Raw genomic sequence first — 23,506 nt, forward strand, 5'->3', positions numbered from 1 at the left:
CATTAACCATTTTGGTGTAAAAATTTTGATTCTCAAATATTCAAATATTTCATCTGTAGATGGCATGGACGCCTTTCCTGGCTGCTTTCTCTGTTGGCCTGCAAGACTGTGATGATGCAGAGGTTGCTTCCCTCTGTTTGGATGGCCTGCGGTGTGCCATCAGAATTACTTGTATATTTCATATGACTGTAAGTGTAACCATCCTTGTACACTAAGTGCTTTTATCTCACTGTATACTATGTATTGTTCATCCTTTTGGTAATATATAAAAGAAATTTATTGGTTGGCTTGTAACCAAGATACATTTGGGCATTCGTGTTTTAGAAATAGAAGGCATAATTAACTCTCTGAGGATTTTAGAGGAGAAAGGGGTGAAGGGGGTCAAAATCTGTGTATCAGAACACCCTTCACTGACTGAGCAAAAATGCTAAGCAATAATTTTCTTCAGTTGCTTTGTGTAACATTACTTCATGCTGTGTTAATGAATTTGTTATCTTTTAAAAGCTAAAGAGATGAACTTTATCAAGATATATTTAAAAATGGTAAGAAAATACATCAATGTCACAAGTAAAAGTAAAAGTTAGTCATAATGAAAGAATGTGTTACAGTTGTGTACATTTAAAAAGAATCCACAATAAGGCGCAGAAAAGAGATACCCTGTTTCTGTTTACATAGTGTAAAAGTATATGATATGATAGATTGCCTTTCCAGTTATGCGAAATTCATTACGTACTACATATTTGAGCCATCTTGATAAAATATACTACTTGAATTTTGTAAGTTTGCTATAAAGTTTCTGTCATTTTAAAAGAATTTTTATGAATAAGAACATATCTCAGTCTCCATGATAACAAGCAGCATCCATATGTGCCGTATTCTAATTTTTGTTCAAACTTTTTTACAATTTATGGTAAATTTATTTTAAAAAATCTTTTGTTGATGTTTTGTTGTGATCATCAGAATTCAGATGCTGGAAAATGGATGATGGACTATAATTATTATCAGAAGCTCATGATATTGTTTTTCAGTTATGACAATAATAATAATCAAATATGAAAGATACTTAATAATAATTTTCTTTTTTAACTTCGTAAGCTCGAGAGAGATGCGTTTGTACAGTGCCTCGCCCGTTTTACTCTTCTTACTGCTAACTCTCCCCTTACTGAAATGAAAGCCAAGAATGTTGACTGTATCAAAACACTCATCACAGTGGCACATACAGATGGTATGTATTATGTGGTTTTTATACCTAGTCAATTTTATATTCGCTGTAATAATGAACTCATTAATTTGATACGACGACAAGAGTTTGAATTTCCATATTTTTATAGGTAGACCAGTGGATTTATTTAATAACAAACTCATTCACTTCTGACTACAAATTTTGAAGTGTTTTAGATACTATGTCTACAAAAAGTATCTGGTTACCAAAGAAACAATGTATCCCTTGAAGTAGATAGAACATTGGAAAGTATTTTTCAGTTAGGATTTTGAATCCTTATAGATAATAAGTTTATTTATAAAAGATGTTTGTTTTACAGTTTAAATTTAGGGAAAGCGAGTGCTATTGTACTTAATTTTTTTCACAGGTAACTACTTAGGAAAATCATGGTTGGAGATCCTAAAGTGTATTAGTCAGCTGGAATTGGCGCAGCTGATTGGGACAGGTGTTAAACCACAGTACATAAAAGACTCAGGACTAAAAATGCCTCATGAAACTTCAAACTTCCTGGATGCTTTCCCAGAATTCAGTAAGTTGTGGGAATCAGTTGGTAAATTTGCATATACTATAATTCATTGTTTTCTCCTTGGTCCTTAATCGCAAATTTGTCTTGAACTGTATTGTAGATTTGGTGTGATTAAAATCATAATTGCTTCATTTGTAGTAATTATGTGTTTGGTGACATTCTTATATTTTGCTGGATGTCAGACTGATTGTTTTGATGCATTACAGTTACAGGGGAGCAGAAGAAACTTGCACATATAAAAGAATCTATGGGAGAAACCTCGTCTCAGAGCGTTGTTGTGGCGGTAGACAGAATATTCACAGGGTCCACAAGGTTAGATGGAGACTCTGTTGTCCATTTTGTAAGAGCTCTGTGTTCAGTGTCCTTGGAAGAGCTAGCAGCACCATCTCCGCGCATGTTTTCTTTGCAGAAAATTGTAGAGATCAGTTACTACAACATGGGTCGTATCAGGTTGCAGTGGTCCAGAATATGGGAGGTTAGTGTCATCCTTCAGAATTCTTCTCATGAAAAGTCTCATGATTATAGACCTATATATATATTTTTAGTCTTAATCATTTGAGTCAGTTTTATGAATTAATGAAACAGTGGTAATGGAAATGGAATAATCTTGGATAATGTTTTTTTTTCCATGGCAACAGGTCTTGGGTGAACACTTCAACAAAGTTGGCTGCAATCCAAATGAAGACATTGCTGTGTTTGCTGTAGATTCCCTGCGGCAGTTATCCATGAAGTTCATTGAGAAGGGTGAATTCTCAAACTTCCGCTTCCAGAAAGAGTTTTTGCGTCCGTTTGAACATATAATGAAGAAGAATAGGTTAGTGTGGGACTGCAGAGTTTATATTTTTTTTCTATATTGATTGAGACTATCTCTACTGCAGAGTCACACAAAATTAGATAGATGTGATGAAGTCAAGGAAGTCATAGATGCATGTATATTTGGACATTGTATATGGTGGCAGGATGAAGATTTTCTGTGCTCCTATCATTCTTATTGTATTAAAAGATGCGAGATAAGATTTTTTTGTTGGTCTTCAGGTCTCCAGTAATCAAAGACATGGTGGTAAGATGTATCACGCAAATGGTAAACTCTCAAGCAAAGAACATCAAATCTGGGTGGAAGAATATATTTAGTGTATATCACCTAGCAGCATCCGATCTAGATGAAAATATTGTTGAACTAGCGTTCGAAACTACAAAAGAAATCATATGTAAGTAACATTTATTACTTGTCATTTGTGTGGAAATTTGATGGTAAGTATTAAAGAAATATTGTAGCTGTTATACAGTATTTTGTTTGTGTTTAGCATCATGAGTAAGGAATTACACCATTCTGATAAAAGTAAATAATTAAAATGAAAGTAAATGAATGCGAGTTTTAGTTTTGTGGTCTGAAATTCCTGTTGTTTTGCACTGTAGATTTTATTGGGGAACTTATTGCAGTAGACTAGTTTGCAGGCCATACAAATGAACATAGGTTTTCAGGTAGTCCTATTGAAGGCTTTTCGTAAATATGGATTATCTTTACATAGGAGCTTCATAATTAAGTATATTTTCAGTTAGTCTGATTTTAATTTTTTTCCACCTTTCAGCTCAAATCTACCAAAAGCATTTCATGACCGTCATAGACTCATTTCAAGATTCTGTTAAGTGCCTAAGCGAATTTGCATGCAATGCATGTTTCCCAGACACTAGCATGGAAGCGATATCACTCATCAGGAATTGGGCGCAAGGAATATGTGGATGAAAAACCACAGGTATGATGAGCTGCCTATCGATTTTGCTTATAAAAAAAAACCATTGGTAAAACAAGGTGTCCATTGATATTGCATATATTGTTCATTTTTCTGTTTTTCATATTTTAAAAAAGATTGCAATACCTTTTGAGAGGATTTATGGATAAAGTTCATTGTATTTTAAGTCCAGTAGGTTTGAGTCTCTTAAAATTAATCATGACCCATAAGTTATATTATATTCTTCCTAACAGTTCAGTGATATATGATTGCAGGTATTTCGTGATCACAACATAGAAGACATAACTGTTTGTTCAGAAGATCGAGTATGGGTTAGGGGCTGGTTCCCCATCTTATTCGAACTTTCATGCATCATCACACGCTGCAAGTTGGATGTCAGAACAAGGGCATTGACTGTATTATTTGAGGTTAGTATGGCAGTATGTAATTTTGTTATCATAATGCTCTTATTATTTAATTCGCATATTTGAGATATGTACAGTTTGTTCTTACGCGAAACAAACCTTCGTTCTTAACAATAGGATAATCTTCTAGTGCCAGCTGGAAACTGGTTAAAAAACAATTAAAGACTGTAAAGCAAGGAATCTGTGGCCATTGGCTCATGCGCTTGGCCTTAGACCTAACTTCTATATTCTATTCTATTCCCTGTTCAAGGTTTTATCACAAAGGAAATAATTTTTGAGTTTACCCACTGAGGCAATAGATCTGTTACATAAAGGAAGACAGTTTATATGACTGGGAAAGCAGGAGCAGGAAGAGAATTTCAATAACAGACAATAGAATTAAGGAAAGAAGCTCCTGCAGCAACATGATTGGAGTATGGGGGATTCATCACTTGAGCGTAACGGGACAGTAACAGAAATATTGTTTTTATACATTCAACTTCCCTGCCAGATATATACTTAGCTATAGACTCCGTCGTCTCCGACCGAATTTCAAATTTCGCGGCACACGCTACCGGTAGGTCAGGTGATCTACCGCCCTGCCCTGGGTGGCAGGACTAGGAACCATTCCCGTTTTCTAATCAGAATTCTTCTGTCGCCCGGGCCATCAACATTGTTGTTGGTTCCTCTCGATTGGTTTTTTCTTTTTCACGGCAATTGATCTTCTTGACCGACTTTTGGTGACGTATCTGGATTGTTGGATTGGCATACGCTTTTGTGGACTGTTTTGTGGACTTGATTTTGGAATTTTCTTTAATAATGTCTGACTCTGGAATGGTTGTGAGACGTTGTGTGAATGTAGGCTGTAAGGTGAGGTTGCCGAAAGCTTCGGTAGACCCTCACATGGTATGCAAGGGTTGCAGGGAGTATGAATGTTCTTTTACTAATACTTGTAAGGAATGTGAGAACTTGAGTGAGAACGAATGGAAGAATCTAACTAATTATTTAAAAAAGTTAGAGAGAGAAAGAGTGAGGAAGGCTTCTTATAGAAGTTTAAGTAGTTCTAGATCTGAACTAATTCCTAGCTTGGGATCTTCCCCAAGGGTAAGTATTGCTACTTCTCCTTCCATTGCAGCCCCTTCTCCTATTGCAGAACCTGTAGATTCAGCAAAAGAACTTGCGGATCTAAAAGCAGCCCTTCAAGTTGATGGAAAACAAAAATGAGGGCTGGCCATACAAGGTAAGGCTAGGGAAGATTATTCACGTGGACAGTGATATGAGTGTCCCCAGTGTAGTGGAGGGGGCATCTGGTCGGCTCAGCAACGCTCCTAGGTCTAGACCTCTTCCAAGCTCACATGCCCAGAGGAGAAGGAATGTCGAAAACCGAAAGGAGGTTGTGAATCCCCACCGATCAGGTGTCCCTTCGGCGGTTTCTGTGACACCCCAGACGCCAACTGCCGAATGATCGCTATTAGTGTAAAAGACGGTCCTGCGTGAGTGTTTTTCGTCGTCGGGATCTTCATCTCCGAGACGTGATTGGAGAGATTCAGATCGATCTCAGGCCCCTCAAGAGGAGTTGGAAGGCTCCGACTATTGATTCGAGCCCAGAAAACTTCCCTGAGGAGTCTCCCTCGGGAGTGAAGAAGGCAAGAAGAGCCATTCTTTCAACCAGAGTGAGAAGGAGGCAGGAGGTGGGAGGCTATGGACTCCTCCCCTCCTCCTTCCCCTCCTCCCGAAGAGGATAAAGAGGAGGTTACGAAGAGATTCATGATGGCTATGCAGGAGCAGATTTCGTCTTTTGTAGGAGTTCTGTCAAAGGAGCCTCCTAGAAGGAAAGACTCTTCCCTTCCGATCAAAAGATCCTCCAGACGTATGGAGGTATCTGCCGCCAGGATCGATACTCCTACTCGAGGTGAGGTTTCCTGTACGAACCTGGATGAACCTATCAGACGTCTGGCACCGGCCAGGAGTGAGGAGTCATCCCCCCAGGACGGCAGGAGCCAAGAGCCAGGAGTGAGGAGTCAACCAGGAGGCAAGAGCCCAGAGCCAGGAGTTGTGGAGGCATCCAGGCAGGGTAGGCATGAGCCAGGAGGCATGAGCCAGGAGGCCAAGAGGCAGGAGTCAGGAGTCAAGAGGCAGGAGCCAGGAGCCCCAAGAGGCAGGAGTCAGGAGGCAGGAGCCAGGGAGTCCGGAGGCAGGAGTCCGGAGGCAGGAGTCCGGAGCCAGGAGGCAGGAGTCAGGAGCCAGGAGGCAGGAGTCAGGAGGCAAGAGTCAAGAGCCAGGAGGCAGGAGTCGGAGACTCGTTCCTGGAGTTTATGACTCTTCTCCAAATAGGAGCTCCTCTCCTTCAGAGCGTAGGAGGTCTTGGAAGGACTCTCCCTCCAAACGTGAACTTTTTCCTTCGTCTGATCGAGGGTTAGACGAGTTGTCTGATGACGAACCTCCTGCTAATGAGGGACTATCGAGTTATAAAGTCTTAGCCTCATTATTGCTTCAAGAATTTGGAGATTCTCTTAGTCCGGCGGCTTCCTCCTCTCTCTCGTTCTCTCTTTTCGAGCTCGGCTACGGCAAAATCTTCGGCCTTTTTGAAAATGAAGCCTGCTATATTGATGAAGAAGGCACTCCATTCTTTAGATTCTTGGATGGACAAGAAGAAGGAGTTAGGAAAGACGGTAATTCTGCATGCCTCCTTCCAAACTACATGGAAAGAGAGGTATTTGGTATGGGACAGGAGAGACTATGGGTCTTTCTCTACCTGCCTCTGCAGATGCCCGACTTTTCCAATTTAGTGGAGGCCTCTAGACGTCACTCCTTAGGATCGGTCAGAGCGACGTGGAAGCACTTCAGAGTTGAAACCACTTTCTAAGGGACTTTTGTCACTTTAGAGGTGTTCAAACCTTTCTGGATTGGTCACTCGGAGTTCTGGCCAACAAATCTAAAGATCCGGAGTTTCTTAAAAACCCAGAGATTCTCCATAGCGTCCTGTCTTGCATGGACAAGGCAGTACAAGACGGTTCGGGTGAAGTGGCTTCCCTTTTGGTGCTGGTCTCCTGAAAAAGAGATCAGTATATGGATCCCTATTATCGAAAGGGTTTTCTTTTTCCGAGCCAGAGGACTGCTTTATTGTTCGCCTTCTATCGGATCATCTGTTTCCTTCTCAGTTAGTGAAGGATATATCTCGCTCGCTAACTGAGAAGGCGACACAAGACCTACTAACACAAACGTCCAAGAAAGGACGCCCTAGTGTCGGCGATTAAGAAGGACTCTCGTCCTCCTCAGCAGCCCTTTCGTGGAGGTACAGCGGCTCGTCCCCCTGCCAGAAAGAAGAGCTCTGATAAGAGAGGGAGGTCTTCCTTTAGGCCCTTCAAGAAATCCAAATGACTTGTTGCTCCTTCAAGCACCAGTGGGCGCCAGACTCCTGAACTTTGCAGGAGTATGGGCAAAAAGGGGAGGGAGCCGACCCTTGGTCAGTGTCGGTCCTAAAGAAGGGATATGTAATCCCCTTCGAGAACAGCCCTCCCCTAAACATCTACGCCTCGGAACTGTCAGCGAGGTACAGAGACCCGGAAATGAGAAAGACTCTCCTTCAAATGGTGGAACAAATGTGGGTAAAAGAAGGCCATCGAACTTGTGCAGGATCCACACTCCCCGGGATTTACAATCGCCTTTTTCTAGTACCAAAGGCATCGGGGGGGTGGAGACCAGTTTTGGACGTAAGCGCTCTGAATCGCTTTGTTCAGAAAAAGAAGTTTCGCATGGAAACGTCCGCCTTAGTAATGTCGGCTCTTCGTCCAGGAGATTGGATGGTCTCTCTGGACTTGCAAGACGTATATTTCCACGTTCCCATTCACCATTTGTCAAAGAAATATCTTCGTTTTGTAATAGGAGACAAGATCTTTCAATTCGGGCTCTGTGCTTCGGTCTGTCTACAGCTCCGCAAGTATTCACCAACCTGATGGCTAATGTGGCAAGATGGCTTCACCTAGAGGGAATAAACATCTCCCTCTACTTTAGAAGACTGGCTGCTCAGGGCCAAGTCGGAGATTCAGTGCTTGGAGGACTTATCAGTAACAAGGAACATGATAGAATCGCTGGGATTACTCGTGAACCTCGAGAAGTTGCAGCTGATTCCCCAGCCAGAGCTTGGTCTTATCTGGGGATTCAGATGATTCTCGGGGGTTTTCGAGTATTTCCTTCGCGAGAAAGAATCACCAGAGGTTTGTCGAAAATCTCGAGCTTCTTAGAGAAAAAGAACAGTTCAGCGAGGGATTATCTGAGCCTCTTAGGGACCCTGTCCTCACTAGAAAAGTTCTTCTCTCTGGGGAGGCTTCACCTTCGACCCTCTTCAGTTTTTCCTGAAAGGGGTGGTGGAGTTGGAAGACGGGACAACTCTCGGACATCTTCCCGCTTCCACAAGAGGTAAAGGATCATTTTGAAGTGTGGATCCTTCCTCTTCAAAAGAACGAAGGCGTATCGCTTGCCTACAGAACCCAGACCAATGTGTTATTTATGCCGACGCTTCGGAGTCGGGATGGGGAGCGACGTTAGGAGCAAGGGAGGTGTCAGGCACCTGGACAAAGGAACAGGTGTCCTGGCACATCAATTGCAAGGAACTAGTGGCCATACACCTAGCCTTAAAGTTCTTCGAAGAGATAGTCAGAGGCGAGGTGATACAGATAAACTCGGACAACACCACGGCTCTGGCTTACATACGCAAGCAAGGAGGCACGCACTCTTTCTCCCTCTTTCAGTTAACAAGACACCTGTTAACCCTGGACAGAAGAAAGAGGCATAACTCTCCTCAACAAGATTTTGTTTTTTCAGGCATCAAGAATGTGAGAGTGGACAGACTGAGCAGGAGGAATCAGGTCCTTCCCACAGAATTGGACTCTACACGAAGAAGTGGTGTCGAAGTCTTTGGTCCCTGTGGGGGAGACCTCACATAGACCTGTTTGCGGACGTTCCTCTCCAAAAGAATAGAGATCTTTGCTCTCTAGTGGAAGATCCGAGAGCCCTTCGCAATAGACGCGTTTCTCCTGATTGGCCGGGTGTGGACGCATACGCCTTTCCCCCGTTCAAGATCCTGGGGAAGTGCTCAGGAGTTCGTAGCTTCGAAGAACACGAAGTTGACGCTAAATAGCCCCATTTTGGCCAGCCCAGGAATGGTTCACAGAGGTACTGGAGTGGATAGTGGACTTCCCCAGATCTCTTCCAAACAGACCAGATCTACTCAGACAACCCCACTTCGAGAGGTTTCATCACAACCTCCCAGGGTCTCGCTCTGACTGCCTTTCGACTATCGAAAGACTTGTCAGAGCGAGGGGCTTTTCTCGCAAGGCTGCGGGCTCTATCGCTAGAGCCTGCAGAGCTTCGACGAGAAGAGTATCAATCAAAGTGGGAAGTCTTTAGGAGGTGGTGTAAGAGTCAGAAGCTGTCCTCCTCCAGTACCTCTATAGTGAATATTGCCAATTTCCTCCTCTTACTGAGAGAGGAATCACACCTTTCTGTCTCAACAATAAAAGGAATACAGAGATGCTGTCTTCAGTATTTAGAATCGAGGGTTAGATATTGCAAGCAAACAAAGATCTACACTATCTAATTAGATCCTTTGAAACTTCAAAGGCAGCTACTCCTAGAACACCTAGTTGGAATCTAGACGTGGTACTGAAATTCCTTTCATCGGATAAATTCGAGCCTTTACATCTGGTTCCTTCCGCGACGTCACTAGGAAATGCTTATTCCTGGTTCTCTCGCTACAGCCAAGAGGACGAGCGAATTGCACGCTCTAGATTCCACAGTGGGGTTCAAAGGAGATGCTGCCATCTGTTCTTTCCAGACAATGTTTCTGGCAAAGAACGAAAACCCGTCAAAACCGTGGCCCAGAAGTTTTGAGGTAAAAGGCCTATCTAACCTCGTAGGCAGAGAGATAGAGAGGTCTCTCTGTCCAGTGAGAGCTCTTAAATATTATTTAGAGAGGAAGAGACAGATGGGAGCTTGTCAACAAGGTCTTTGGTGTGCGGTGAAGAACCCCAAAGACTCATGTCCAAGAACGCCTTGGCTTTCTTTGTGAGGAGCGATTACGGACGCTCACAAGAACTGCTCGGAGGAATCCTTCGGTCTTCTAAAGGTCAAGACCCATGAGGTGAGAGCAGTAGCAACGTCCTTGGCATTCCAAAAGAATATGTCTCTAAAAAATATCATTGAGGCTACATATTGGAGGTGCAATTCAGTGTTTGCATCTCATTATCTGAAGGATGTGAGAGTGACCTATGAGAAGTGCTTCTCGCTAGGTCCATTTGCATCAGCAGATACAGTGCTGGGTCTTGGAGCAAAAACTGATCCTTAAATATTGTGTTTTATCGTACATAAACCCTCTTGTCAGATATGTGCTTGGTTTTCTATTAGCAAGCTCACTGATGTCGCACGGGAGCATAGTGTCATTGTTGTAGGGGATCAAGGGTATGTATGGCTAGTAGGGGAGTACAAAATTTTTTTTTTTTTGTATATTTTGTAATGAAAGTGTAATTATGTTTCGAGTTTTTGTTTTTGTTGTTTAAGTAAGAGTTCGGGGATAACTCCTTGCAATCTTAGAACTAACATGGATGTTAGGATCAGGTGATCGGGATCGGTGTTGTGCTCCTTGAACAAGGTGGTATTGTCATGTTAGTGGAATAGCACCCAATGACAAAGGCCTTTAGGCTCTGCCGAGTAAGTGGATAAGACCCCATTGGCAGACCCCCACAAGAACTCTTAGCCATAGATCATATCTCGCTGAGGCTCTTGAGGCTAAGCAGACTCCAAGGCAGTAGCCACGAAGTCTTCAGCCTAATAAGGTAGGAACCAAGGTTTATTAATACCTACAACATATGTTGTTTACCTGTCTATTTCAGTAGTTAGCTGTCTCTTACCCACCACCAATGGGTGCTAATCAGCTAAGTATATATCTGGCAGGGAAGTTGAATGTATAAAAATGATATTGTCATGTTACAATAAAGTTTTATACATACTTACCTGACAGATATATACGATTAATGGCCCACCACAGCCTCCCCGCAGGAGACAGGTGGAAGAGAAGAATTCTGATTAGAAAACGGGAATGGTTCCTAGTCCTGCCACCCAGGGCAGGGCGGTAGATCACCTGACTACCGGTAGCGTGCCGCGAAAATTTGAAATTCCTGTCGGAGACGACGGAGTCTATAGCTAAGTATATATCTGTCAGGTAAGTATGTATAAAACTTTATTGTAACATGACAATATCATACTTACTCTTTGACATTAATTTATTGCTTACATGACCAGTGACTTCTGCAGTGTTAGAATGATTGAAATCTACTGCAGGGATTGGTACAAATTCCATATCTGAATAACTCTCTCTCTCTCTCTCTCTCTCTCTCTCTCTCTCTCTCTCTCGCTCTCTCTCTCTCTCTCTCGTCTCTCTCTCTCTCTCTCTCTCTCTCTCCCCTCTCTCTCTGCCTTTTCTTCAAGGATTATCTTTTCCCTTTTACTTTTTGTAAGTATATAGTGTTAAACAGTGAAAATTGATAATAAGAAAAACCAGAAAAGACTAATGAGAAAAAGAAGAGAGACGTGGGAAATTGGAACAAATAAGTTCTCAGAAACCATATGCAACCAACTGATGTTGATCTGTTTGATTGATTCTAAGGATAATGGTAATTTTGACTTATGTAACCACTGGTAATGGTATATTTGCAGTTAATTTTATTAATACTTTAGCATATTTTTAAGAATCAATGCAACTAGTGCAATCATTTATTGTATATTTATAGGTTGTGAAAAATTATGGAGGCTCCTATGAATCACACTGGTGGAAAGATCTCTTCCAGATTGTGTTCAGAATATTCGATAATATGAAACTTCCAGAACAGCAGACCGAGGTGAGTGTCTTTTCAAACCTAGAATTTATTTTAGCTCTAGGCTAGCCATTTTCAGTAAAAGCATTTTGCTTCAAAGAAAAAATAGTTGCTTTTGTTTTTTACATTTAGTTACTTTTGATTTCAGAATAAGTTCATGTATTTTTTTTTTCATTTTTGTTTGTTGTATGTTCCTTTTAGTTAATAATGCATTAAGCAGTTTCAGTAGCCAATTTGATTATAACCCTCTCAGATACTAAGGTGGTGGGAGAATGAATTAACTGCTCGGTTTCAAATTCTTAATGATTATTTTCCTTTTATCACAGAGCACAGTGGAGTTAAGCGAGAGGCAGACTGAGGTTGGTGTTCCCTCGTTACAAAAGCCTCGTTCGCTGGAGTAAACTAAGCTAAACTTCTTGCTATCATAACTGCATGTTACTAATATGTTCCTCTTTACCAATGTGTAGGGGGGCTCAGTTTTATACACTAGTCATGAATATTTTCCAGCCACTTCACTCTGGTTACAGTACTTCACATTTCGTAGCCAGTGAATGGTTCTTTTATTACCCAGTAATGCATTGCAAATATATTTGGAAGTATTTGCATTTGTATGGAGTTGTAACGTGTAATCACAGATTTCACATAGAGAATTTTACAATGTAAAAAAGTTCTCTAAATGGGCTTAGTGTCTTTGCTGTTAGTTGCTTTTAAAAGGGTTAGATTACTACTTTTCAAGGTAGTGTCAACTCATCATCATCACCTTCATAAATGTTTTACTTCAGGTTTTCCCATTTTTGGGTTAGACATAAAATCACTTCTATCCTCATCGTCACTCTTCTGCTCTACAGCATTTTGGCCTAAACTAATAGGCCCCTTTTATCAAGTGCTTCTCTGACGAACTGTTCCTCATCCCTTGTTCAGACTATCTTAATCATTTGGAGCTCACTCTTTCTTCCAGATTCTCACATCTCTGCCAAATTTCCATTTGTAATACCTGCTATGGTCAAACCTCAAAATCTCGTTATTTTCCTTGTCAGTGTCCAAGTTTCTGCTGCATAGAGTAGTATAAACCTTGTTTGCTGTCTATTAATGGGATTTTTATATACCAGAAATGTAGCATCTCTCCATTTTTAACACTTGTAGTACTATAGTATTGGTCAAACCAGATCTGATAGTAGTACTATAGTATTGGCCAAACCAGATCTGATACCCAATATATATTTTGTAATTCTGAACATCTCATGACACCATCTTTTTAATTCAATACACAGTACAGAGCTTTTTCTTACACAATTCCAACAACCACTTAATAGTTACTTTCCTGAATGTAGCATTTTCTTTGCTTCCTTTACATGTAGTCACCATGAACTGTTGTACTTACTTTAATTTTCACCCCTCTCTATTCACTCATCCACCTTGGAACGTTTCTCCACCTCCTCTGATTTTGCTGTCAGCAATAGGCCATCTTTCATTTTATGATTCAGTTTAGGTCCCTAAAACAAAGCTGAGTATAAAACTAAGAATTAAAGATTATAGTTAAGGTGCTTAGATGCTGAATACAGAACTAACAGACAAGCTATTATTAACTGGCAAACTTAATTTAGTAAGCATTGAAAACTGGAATGCTTAATTAAAGCTTTTACATTCTAAAAGTAATGACAAGTGTTATCAAAAGTTGCTGGTGGGATAATTTGATTTTTATGAATTGATGAGAAAAGTTTTGATGTTATAAGACAAAAGTGCTGGGGGGCTTGAGAGTTTTAAAGTTTATTGGTTATGTGGTGAAATAACTAGCAGGTTACTAGAGGAGCAAATGCTTCATGAGGTAGGTAACCAGGAGATAAATAACTTAAGGTAATGGGTTGTGGTTAGGTTTGTGCTTAATATTCGAATAACATTTTCCTTGGTGCTAGGGAAATTCAAGCCAGTTCCTTGACAATGCTATTATCTATGGTAAGTACAATTTCCAGAATTTATTGAAAGAATTAATGGGTATAGTATAGTTTTAATGGTTTCCGTTTGCTTTTATGGTATTTTAGGGTTCACTTGTAAGAAAAATTGATTTCAGCAAATATGAGTATTGCAAGTTCATCCAGCACTTATTTTTGTGTAGAGGACCATAACAACTTATGGAAATTGGAAATGGTGATTCAGTTGCCGTGGGCCAAGTCAAGAAGAGAATTTTTTTTAAGTGGTTTTTTTTGACTTGAAGGCCAATAAGGAAATGGAACAAAAAGATAGCAGCAAAGTTTTGGAGATTGCAGTTAGAAAAAGTCAGGGATGAAGTGGCCATTTGTCTTTAAATTTTTAATTTAGATTTTGCTTCTGTCCATATTGATGCATAGAAAATTCATGCTGAGCTCCCTACACATTCAGTTTCCAGGTGATGGGATTCTTCCGAAAAATCTTTATTAATCTTATGGAGATACCCACTTGTAAGATTTTCATCCATGATGTGGTGACTGGGAGTTCACGTGTGTTTGTACCATGGTTTTACATTTTACAGATTCAAATGGTGTGTGCCATTATCCTGACTTTTTTAGGAATATTAATCATACTATTGTGTAATGGAATTGTGATTAGTTTTTTTTCACATAGTTTTTCACAAAGTATCAAAAAGGTAGTGACATACTGTGACATAATTGAATTTGAAAAGCTAATTGTGACGTATTGCATCACGTTTGTAAATACCTTTCTGTTGTATGAAGAAAATGGGACCAAATGTATTTTCAACGTGTTAATTTTTCAACAGTACAGTTGTGCATTCAATAACTTCTTGCTTTGTGGTGTCACCGAACAAGCATCAGTCTTGTGACTTTCAAGAAATTTCTAGTCTTGAAAAGCTGTCATGTGATATTAGATAGTATCTATTTTATCCAATTGTCCTTATAGAGAAAAAAATTGGTGATGTAGTGCACTTCTAGATTATTCATAATCCCTTCATTCCATTTATGACGTCTGAAATAAGTGTCATTCGTGAGGTAAGATTGGTTGAGCAGGGTTATCTTGTGGTTTTTCTGTTTTTTCCAAGTAATTGGTGATGGTTAGTTGAGTTGGTGAAATAATTTCAACACTCAGTTTTGAAAGTGAAATAATTGGTGATGGGGAGTTGAGTGACTTGTATGTCTGTGTGCATATGTTTTGTTCACAGCTCACGTGTTGTATAATGCTGATGTCATATTTTACTCTATAATATTTAAGAGTACAATAACATTTATAGTTGTCATAAGCATCACAAGATTTAGGCATGCAAGGTGCATATCATGCCACATCATACTTTATGCATGTAGAAATTAGATAAGGGATTTTAGAGAACATCTTATTGCATGGTTAACGACTGCAATTCCATAAATCATGCACAGTAAATTATATAGTACATGGTGTAGTTTGTAGAATGTAAATTACTATTAATACATTACCTGTAATGAAGTAATATCAACTAACATTTTAATATGTGGCAGTTTCATCAAGAATGTTTTTAAGTAACCTATTCTAACCAACCTATGTTGACTACTGACAGAAACATTACATAGGTACTAATGTAGATCATATGAGATTGTTAACAATCCTTTTCAATTATAGCATTATATACAAATTTTTTTCGAATATCTGTAATGGGGGGGGGGGGAAATCGTTCTATATTAGGGTTTCTAATGGCAGATTTGTTTTTCTTTTTTGTTTTACAACTATTAATAGGTTTTAATGATCAGAGAATATTGACATTCAAAATAAATCTAGGAGTAAGTTAATCAGGTGTTTCAAACAGAAGGATTATCTCTAGATTCTAGAACCATTGACCTATTTGGGGGTTTCGAAAGTTCTCCCCTAAACTGAGAACCAAATGATTTTATTCTGTTATCAATGAATAAAGAAAGAACTTACTGCATGTTTCAAAAACATCTCTTACAGAAAAATGAGTGGATGACTACAACATGCAATCATGCACTGTATTCTATTGTGGATGTGTTTACGCAGTATTTTGAAGTCCTCAGTCCCATCCTGTTGGAAGATTTATATACTCCAACTTCACTGGTGTGTACAGCAAGGTAGCTTCAAAATTCATGAAATCAAGCAACTTTCAACTTATCAGACCTCAGTGTTTACACGGGTCCGTTTACATAGTAAATTATGCTGTTATTTTTATGTTTTTTCCCATTCTTTTTCAATGCTACTTCTTTAGATGTGATACCTTTTTCATATTAACAGATTTTTAATTTAATAGTAAGTTTGATTTTAAAGTAGGCTTTTCCTGTAGTCTTTTTTTACATCCAGAAAGCCAAAACCTTGTATGTTGAGTTTAAGAGGTACTGTATTACTTTTCAGTTTTTTTTGTCACTTAGGTTTTGAGATTTCTCATAAATTCTGATTGTTTTTATGGCAGTTGTTTTAACTGAGGAAATAATTTGGACTGGAATATTAACATAGTTTAAAAACTTGGTGAAATATGTTTTTTATTAATTTTTTCATACATAATGCAGATAACGAGCAGCTAGCGCGATCAGGCACCAACTGTTTGGAGAATCTTGTGATTAGCAACGGGCCCAAGTTCACAGAGAGCACATGGGATAAAACGTGCCAGTGCCTTCTGGATATCTTCCACTCTACACTACCACATGCACTCCTTTCTTGGAGACCTCCAGAATCCAGTCCTCAGCTTCAGTAGGTCACGAATTTTTAAATGATTATTCTTTATGGCGTAATCTCTTTTAGAGTGGGTTTGCCTCATGCATCAGTAATGATCTGGGTGAAGATATAAAAAGTATTTTCACATTTAATATATGTACTTTTGAACATTGCAAAGTCTGGGGTTATTATAGTAAAGGATAAGAGAATTTTATCCAGAAATTTGGAATCAAAGCATCTTACTTTGTAATAGGTAGCCAGCTATGAAACTGTTTTGACTAATTTGTTGAATAATGAATGTCAAGGGACTTAAAGATTAAATTTGCAATTTGATTTCCCTTAAATTTTAGCATTTGTAGCTGTGAAGAGGAACTGTAATAAAATTATTTGATGTCCATTGTTATGACTTTTACTTTGCAGAATAGTGGAGGAAATGTGAATGGGGACTCAAGAGCATTTAGTGGGCTGTTAATCCGTTGTGTTGTCCAGTTGGAGCTAATTCAGTGCATTGACAACGTTGTATTCTTCCCTGCAACGAGCAAGAAGGAAGACCAAGAAAACCTGGCTTTAGCTCAGGTAAATGTTTTGGAATTTTCCTCTAGTTTTACTGTAATTATACTGTTTATTTAACAGCATTTGATTTATTCAATGGTGCTGTTGAGTCCAGTTGCTAATCTGTATTGGTGTTCCATATTTAGCGCTCCTAAGGTTGATCATTACTAGAGATATTTTCTGATTTATTGTTCTTAGAAATATTGTAGGAGCAATAATAGATCCTGATACTTCAGAAAGGTAAACTGAATCCTCAACTTTGATTTTCCTTTCAGTTGCAATGAAATGAACATGGCATCTAGTGGAGTGCTGATGCTTTTCAAGTTAATAACCTTCAACTATTGATAAAAAATGTATTCATTATATAATCAAAACATTTTTGTATGCCTGTGTACTTTACTAATTATTTTTCATAGGCTGGTGATGACCCTATACCTGTTTTAAGAGAACAAAGAGAAGACCAAGGGATGTATCGCCATCTTTCCTCAAGTCAGCTTTTCACCCTCCTCGATTGTCTCATGGCATCACATTCTTTTGCTAAATCCTTTAACTCAAATCATGAACAAAGAAACCTCTTGTGGAAAGCTGGTAGGTGTTTAGCAACATCATGCTTATATTGTTTATTAAAGTAATTTTCTTATGTTTATTGTAAAATGAAGAGATAATTGTAAGGTTTTTTTTTAATGAATATTGAATGTCTGATTAATGTTAAATTGTTTTGCATTCAGTAAGCAAGTTTGCTGGAGTGTGGATGCAATGTTACTTCAACGTCAGGAAAATTTTTTAATGAGGGTTTGTTACTTCGAATAGAATAAAAACACTCTGTTATTTGGATGGTAATATGTGGTTGGAAATAGGGAAGGAACATTTGATAGGAATTCATTATATTTTTGTTCATTACATCCTAGTTATACTTGTCTTCCGTTCAACTAATCCCAGTCGCATTAATGTGCACTGTACGGTATTTATGGGCACATTGTCATACATGATACTCTGGGACATGTTTTTTTCTCACGGAAATGGTTATAGTATTAGTAATTTCAGCTTATCCAAATCTTTTCTGTGAATATCATTTGAAGGTTTCAAAATTTTATTTATGGCCATGTTGTCATCAGAATCTTAAATTGAAAATCTTCAAAATAGCTTTTGAAAGATTGTCCATGATGAGATGCTAATATTCAGACTGGTCTCTATGAAATCAGTTTCAATTCCAGCTTTAAAGAATTGCTATGTATCTTGATAATTAGGGCTGCCTCGGCTGCAAACTTTAAATAAACAAGATGTCACATAATCAATCTATGCTTCATCCTAGTTTGGCATTGAATATGCATCTATGACAACATAAAGCTGGTCACACTATCAGGAAGGTTAGTTGGATTGAAGAGAGCTAATTGGTTACAAGGTCCCCCAGTTTAGATATTAATAGCAGATGATCCATTTTCTTAGGTTGGTACATTTTACCAGAAAAGGTAAAGTTTTTAAAAATTGATGATTACTCAGAATATTATGCTAGGAATTTCCTTGGTTAAGTGTTGTAAAGCCTGAAATAGTGTGCCTGAGACTAAGCAAAAGAACTGATTTTTTGTTTTATGAAAGTTTTTGAGCTTGTCTGGATTTTTTCAAAATGAAATGTTTACTTATGGAGAGGAAAAGATTAGGTCCGCAATGGTAATTAATCCGACTATGGTATTTAATCATCAGTTATTGAAGAATTGAAGATAGCAATAGATAAAACAAAATTTCAGTGGAACATAGCTTTATATAAAAGACTTTCACACAGTACTGGTAGTGGTGCTACTATTTACAGTTAGTTTTGTGAGCATTTATTCTTAAAAAGTTATGTTTTAATTAACAGTCCTTTCATTGTTTTAGAGATGCCATTTTTATACAAGTAGTTTCAAGGCTAGTGATATACTATAGTACTTAACATTTATCAGACTATACTGTCATGATGGTTATTTTTTACAGGCTTTAAGGGTAGTGTGAAGCCAAACCTCCTCAAACAAGAGACCCAATCGTTGGCATGTGCGCTTAGAATACTCTTCCGCATGCTGGGTGATCCGTCCAGAGAAGAGGAATGGCCTCAGGTATGTGCTTTTCAGTGTTTTCTTTTATTTCGACTTGAACCAGGCCTTTACCTTTACCTAGCTTGGATTTTAGTGGTGGCCACCTTTTATTTTGAGAAATTAAAAGATAGTCATAAAAATATAAATAGATTATTTGGAAGATGTATGTTTGAATCAATGTTCATATTCTCTTCCTACCATCTTACTTTCCACCCTCGTTTAACAGTTGATTCTCAGTGTAACTGCAAGGTTACACCTTTAAAGCCTTTTTGCAGTTAATATCCATTTCAGCACTTAATGACCTCATAGGTCCCAGGGCTTGGCCTTTGGGCTAACATGTTTGTGATCTATCTATAAAGTAATTGAAGTGGCTCATGTAAATTTCAGTTTTATATAAATTGCTTAATGATGAAGCAACTTGAGCATAGTGTATGTCATAGACCATTTGTTCTTTCTTAAGATTTTGATTTAATGAAAAAAGTTATACTTAGTTGAAAGACACGAAATAACCTGCATGTATACGTAATTAATGCATTAAACTCTTGTATTATTTAAACAAAATATGTAATGAATTAAAAACATGATTAATATAAATTAATGCATGCAAAAAGATTCTTAATTGGTAATACATACAATCACCCTTTTACAGTAATTGACTTATTACAACATTATTTATAGGAAGTTCAGTTTTTAAGAGCATAACAAGAGAGAATGAAAAGTACTCTGAGGCAGCATACCTCCACAAACTTCATACCAGGAACAGCTCCTATTTTTCCAGACCAGAAATTGCTTGGTAAAATATTGAGTGAATTCTTACAGGTTAAACGCCAAGGCAACATTTAGCCACGCTTTCTTTGTAGAATTAGTAGTTAAATTGCCCTGCCAAAATTTGCTGTAATGGTCTAAGGGTTTTGGTTTCTTAAGTCTAGAACATTGGACACTGTTTGGACGTATTCACCCCATAAAAGGGCCCTTTCTCTCAAAATGCAATTGCATTTTATAGTCACAAGGCCCTCACTTTGTCACATTTTTAAACTTCAGGTGAAACAGTTTGCAAAATGTTATTAAACAGATAATCGAAGCAAAGTAAAATGGAACCTTGCATGAGCAAGAAGAGCCATTGATCAGCCAGATTTCAAATGTTTTAGGCTCAAGAGCAATATTAAATTGGGTGACCAAATTTTACATTCTTCTTCAAATATGTTTTAATTGGAGGTCATGCCCCACATAACCTTGAAGATTTTTTTAGGGGTTTGACAGTGAATGAGTAATGTTCTCTCTCGGTACATTCTTTTTTTTTTGTCTCATTCTGTAGAAATTAGGATATATTTTGTTGTTGTTTTAACAGTGCTATTGTAACAGTACGTACTTTCCATGTGTTAGCTTTGCTTATAGTTTGAGAAATATTACATATAGGAGCTTTATTTGCTATTAACTTGGACATTTATATATATATTTTTAATATTTTCAGGTTCAAGAGAGACTAATATCTGTTTGTCGCTCAGGCCTAGAGTATTTCCTTAGTTTACCTGAATCGCACCGTGAAGCTTGGACCAACCTTATTCTTCTGTTCCTAACAAATATTCATAAAATGTCCAATGACCAGGTGAGTTTAACTGAATTGCATTAATTTTCTTGTTATACTAGTTATCCAAAGTCTTTTGTTATTGTATCTGCAAACTTTGATGGATTTGTGCTTTGCATACCAAATGAAAATCTTCATAATGTTCTTGAAAAAATTTTTCACCCTCTCATACTACCAGTGTGATTTGATTTTTCAAGTTCAATGTAGTAGGATCTCATATAATACTGTGTATACAGTACTTACAAGATACAGAGATTTGCCCTAATTTGACTGAAATTAGATACTGCCTTGAATTCAGAAACAGACTAGATTCAACATCATGCAAGATTTGTTTTTCAAAGATACATACTGCCTTGCTTATCAATAACAATGTGGATAAGAATTACTGAAAAAACAAGGAAGTTACTTAGTTGTCATGAGAGTGGGATCTAATAGCTAGGGTACGTTTTTAGAACCCTTTATAAAATTTCAGAAAATTATAAATATAGTACTACCCATAAACAAACATTTTTTCTGTTGATGTAATGCCTTGAGTTAAAAGTGAAAATTTTTTATTTACTAAGTAGTTTAACTGAATCTTAAATATTTATTTTGTATATCCATTCTATCGTACGATATTTTTAGTTTATAATTTATGATTGTTATAAGTAACTGCCATGAATTATTTTAGTGTTTGACCTTGTCAATCAAAAGCCTTTTGGTTACTTTTGATGGTGTAGTGCTGGTTTATTTAATGAGGAATTTGATTTTAATTTCAAAATGAAATTTGTTGTTGGATATGGATTGGAGAGGAATAGGGGATAGTGGGAATTTGTATATATATAATGACCCTTCCTGAACATCAAGAGGTTGTTAAAGCCCTGATTTGTTTACCTTGTGGATTTATCATTCCTTTGCTTCCACAGTTTGCAGCCCATGCATCCAACTACTATCCTTTCCTGTGCGAGATAATGTGCTTCAACTTGAAGCATGAATTACGGGCTGTGTTGCGGCGTTTCTTCCTGCGAATTGGCATTGTGTTCAATATAACGCATCCGAGCATCCGCAGCCACACTATGTCGACTTCATCTGCAAACTCCGTTTCTCAGAGAGAGAGACTACCCAGTGAACAATAATGTTTAGTTATAGAATAGAGGTTGCCAAATAAGTTAATTATGATCACTTTTTAAAGACTATCGGTGACTGTACAAATTTCTGCATTGTAAAAGTCGTGGAAGACATCGTAGATCTTGTAAGGTATTTCATAATGAAACTTTGTACATTCTTTGGGAGAAGGTTTGTGGTGATGACTTTTGAGTGCAATGAGAATGTTAGAAATACTTTGATGATGTATTCCTAGAGTTAGTAAGCGTGTTATATTTATGCATAATTTTATAAGAAAATATCGGTTAAAAACTGTATAAAATTCTGAAATGAGGCTGAATTGTTAACATTTTTTTTTAAAAGGAGCATTTAAACTATTTTCAGATTTAATCATGTTGTATAAAACTACCACATACAGTAGGGCAGTACGTATATATAAACAGTATATAGTATTGGCTAGTAGAGTGGACTGTTGAATCATTCCAATTATGTTTATAAAATAGACTTAGTATGAAATGTAGAGAAGAAGCTTGGTTTCTTGTTCACCTTCTTAATTAATTAAGTGGGTGGTTGATTACAGTACCCAGGTGCTTAGTAGTCGCTGGCAAGACCTCACAGTCATAATCACCTTTTTCATTATCATCATCACCATCACCATCATTTATAGTATGGATCAAAAATAAATGTTTAATAATTTCAATGCATGCCTTACCAATCAGCTTTGAGTGCTGTACGGTGTTGGGAAGCATTCCAAATTGTTGCGTTTTAATGTGAGAATGTTAAGAAAACATTGAGTGTCCAAGCAAATCTGTCATGTTTTCCTTTGAACGCTACTGTAAATGAATATTCAGAGTATTTTAGGTTATTGCTGGTGGTTGTATGTTTGAAATGCATCCTTTCATTATACAGATCACCTTGCACTTTGCAAGCATTTTCACAAGTCACAATTTCATACCTAATTTTTCTTTCGATTGATTGGAAGAGTCCTCAGTGAAGCTGGAATGCATCCCACTCTGAAATTGGGTTGCACTTCAACACTCTTGGGGCTGGAAACTTCACTCTTGCGATGTAATGATCTTTGCCGGGTAGTATTTATTTATGTTTTATAAAATAAAAAATAAACAAAAACGCTCTTTCCTCGGGCTGTAAAGGTATTTGCTCGTCAGTTGTAAATATTTAGTCTTGAGCTATTTTTAATTTTATTCACAGAAACATAAGATAGCTTCAGATAACTATGTATGTTATTGTTTTGAGGAATGATTTAAATGACCTTTGTGATGTATATGTTTTAAAATGTATTTTAATTAGGTTTTCACAGGAAGAATAAGATCAGCTTAGTAAACTCTCTCTGATTGATGCAATATTGATTTCACAGTCACCTCCCATTTGTAGGAGAAACTGCTCATTCAGAAATTCACATTAAAAACAAATCTAACCTTGGGCAAAATTAACTGCTTGGTAACTTATTCTTTGCCTGTCCTTGCTCGGTGGACCAACTGAGAAACGTTTGGAATCATCAGTTGGCTTGGGATATACTGGGGCCTTTTTGTAAAGCTCTTCTTGAAATATAGTCTACTAGTGTTATTACTCAAATTATTATTACCTACGTAGGTTTCAACAGACTTGGGGTTAATAGAGTGCTTAGCTTGAGCTCGCCATACCTGAGTTCAGGCTTGCACTAGCTGCTGCTCTATGATAAATGAAGGATGGTACTGAATTGGTGTGTCTAATACATCTACATAGGCTTAAAGATAACTTCTCCTTTTTTTAGATCTGAAAATTGTGTTCTCTTTGATCATTCTACTCCTAATAGTGGTTATAAACAAGGATGGAATTAGTTTTGC

At 37.8% G+C, this 23,506-nt stretch overlaps 1 protein-coding gene and 1 pseudogene across 1 annotated transcript; one reads left to right on the forward strand and one right to left on the reverse strand.

Annotated features, from left to right (window-relative positions):
- The window catches only part of LOC135201092 (brefeldin A-inhibited guanine nucleotide-exchange protein 1-like), a 157,938-nt pseudogene that overhangs the window by 32,436 nt on the left and 101,996 nt on the right, over positions 1-23,506 (reverse strand).
- LOC135201083 (brefeldin A-inhibited guanine nucleotide-exchange protein 1-like) lies at positions 60-22,142 on the forward strand. The gene is given in 18 exon segments (XM_064229973.1): positions 60-188; positions 1,096-1,225; positions 1,590-1,751; positions 1,955-2,223; positions 2,387-2,562; positions 2,784-2,956; positions 3,338-3,474; positions 3,476-3,502; positions 3,754-3,906; positions 11,670-11,777; positions 15,663-15,773; positions 15,775-15,799; positions 16,232-16,410; positions 16,794-16,952; positions 17,345-17,516; positions 18,897-19,015; positions 20,466-20,600; positions 21,485-22,142. Coding segments are annotated over 18 exon segments (2,574 nt in total). The 3' UTR covers positions 21,695-22,142.

Source organism: Macrobrachium nipponense, chromosome 23 (assembly GCF_015104395.2).
Source record: "Macrobrachium nipponense isolate FS-2020 chromosome 23, ASM1510439v2, whole genome shotgun sequence".
Lineage (NCBI taxonomy): Eukaryota > Metazoa > Arthropoda > Malacostraca > Decapoda > Palaemonidae > Macrobrachium > Macrobrachium nipponense.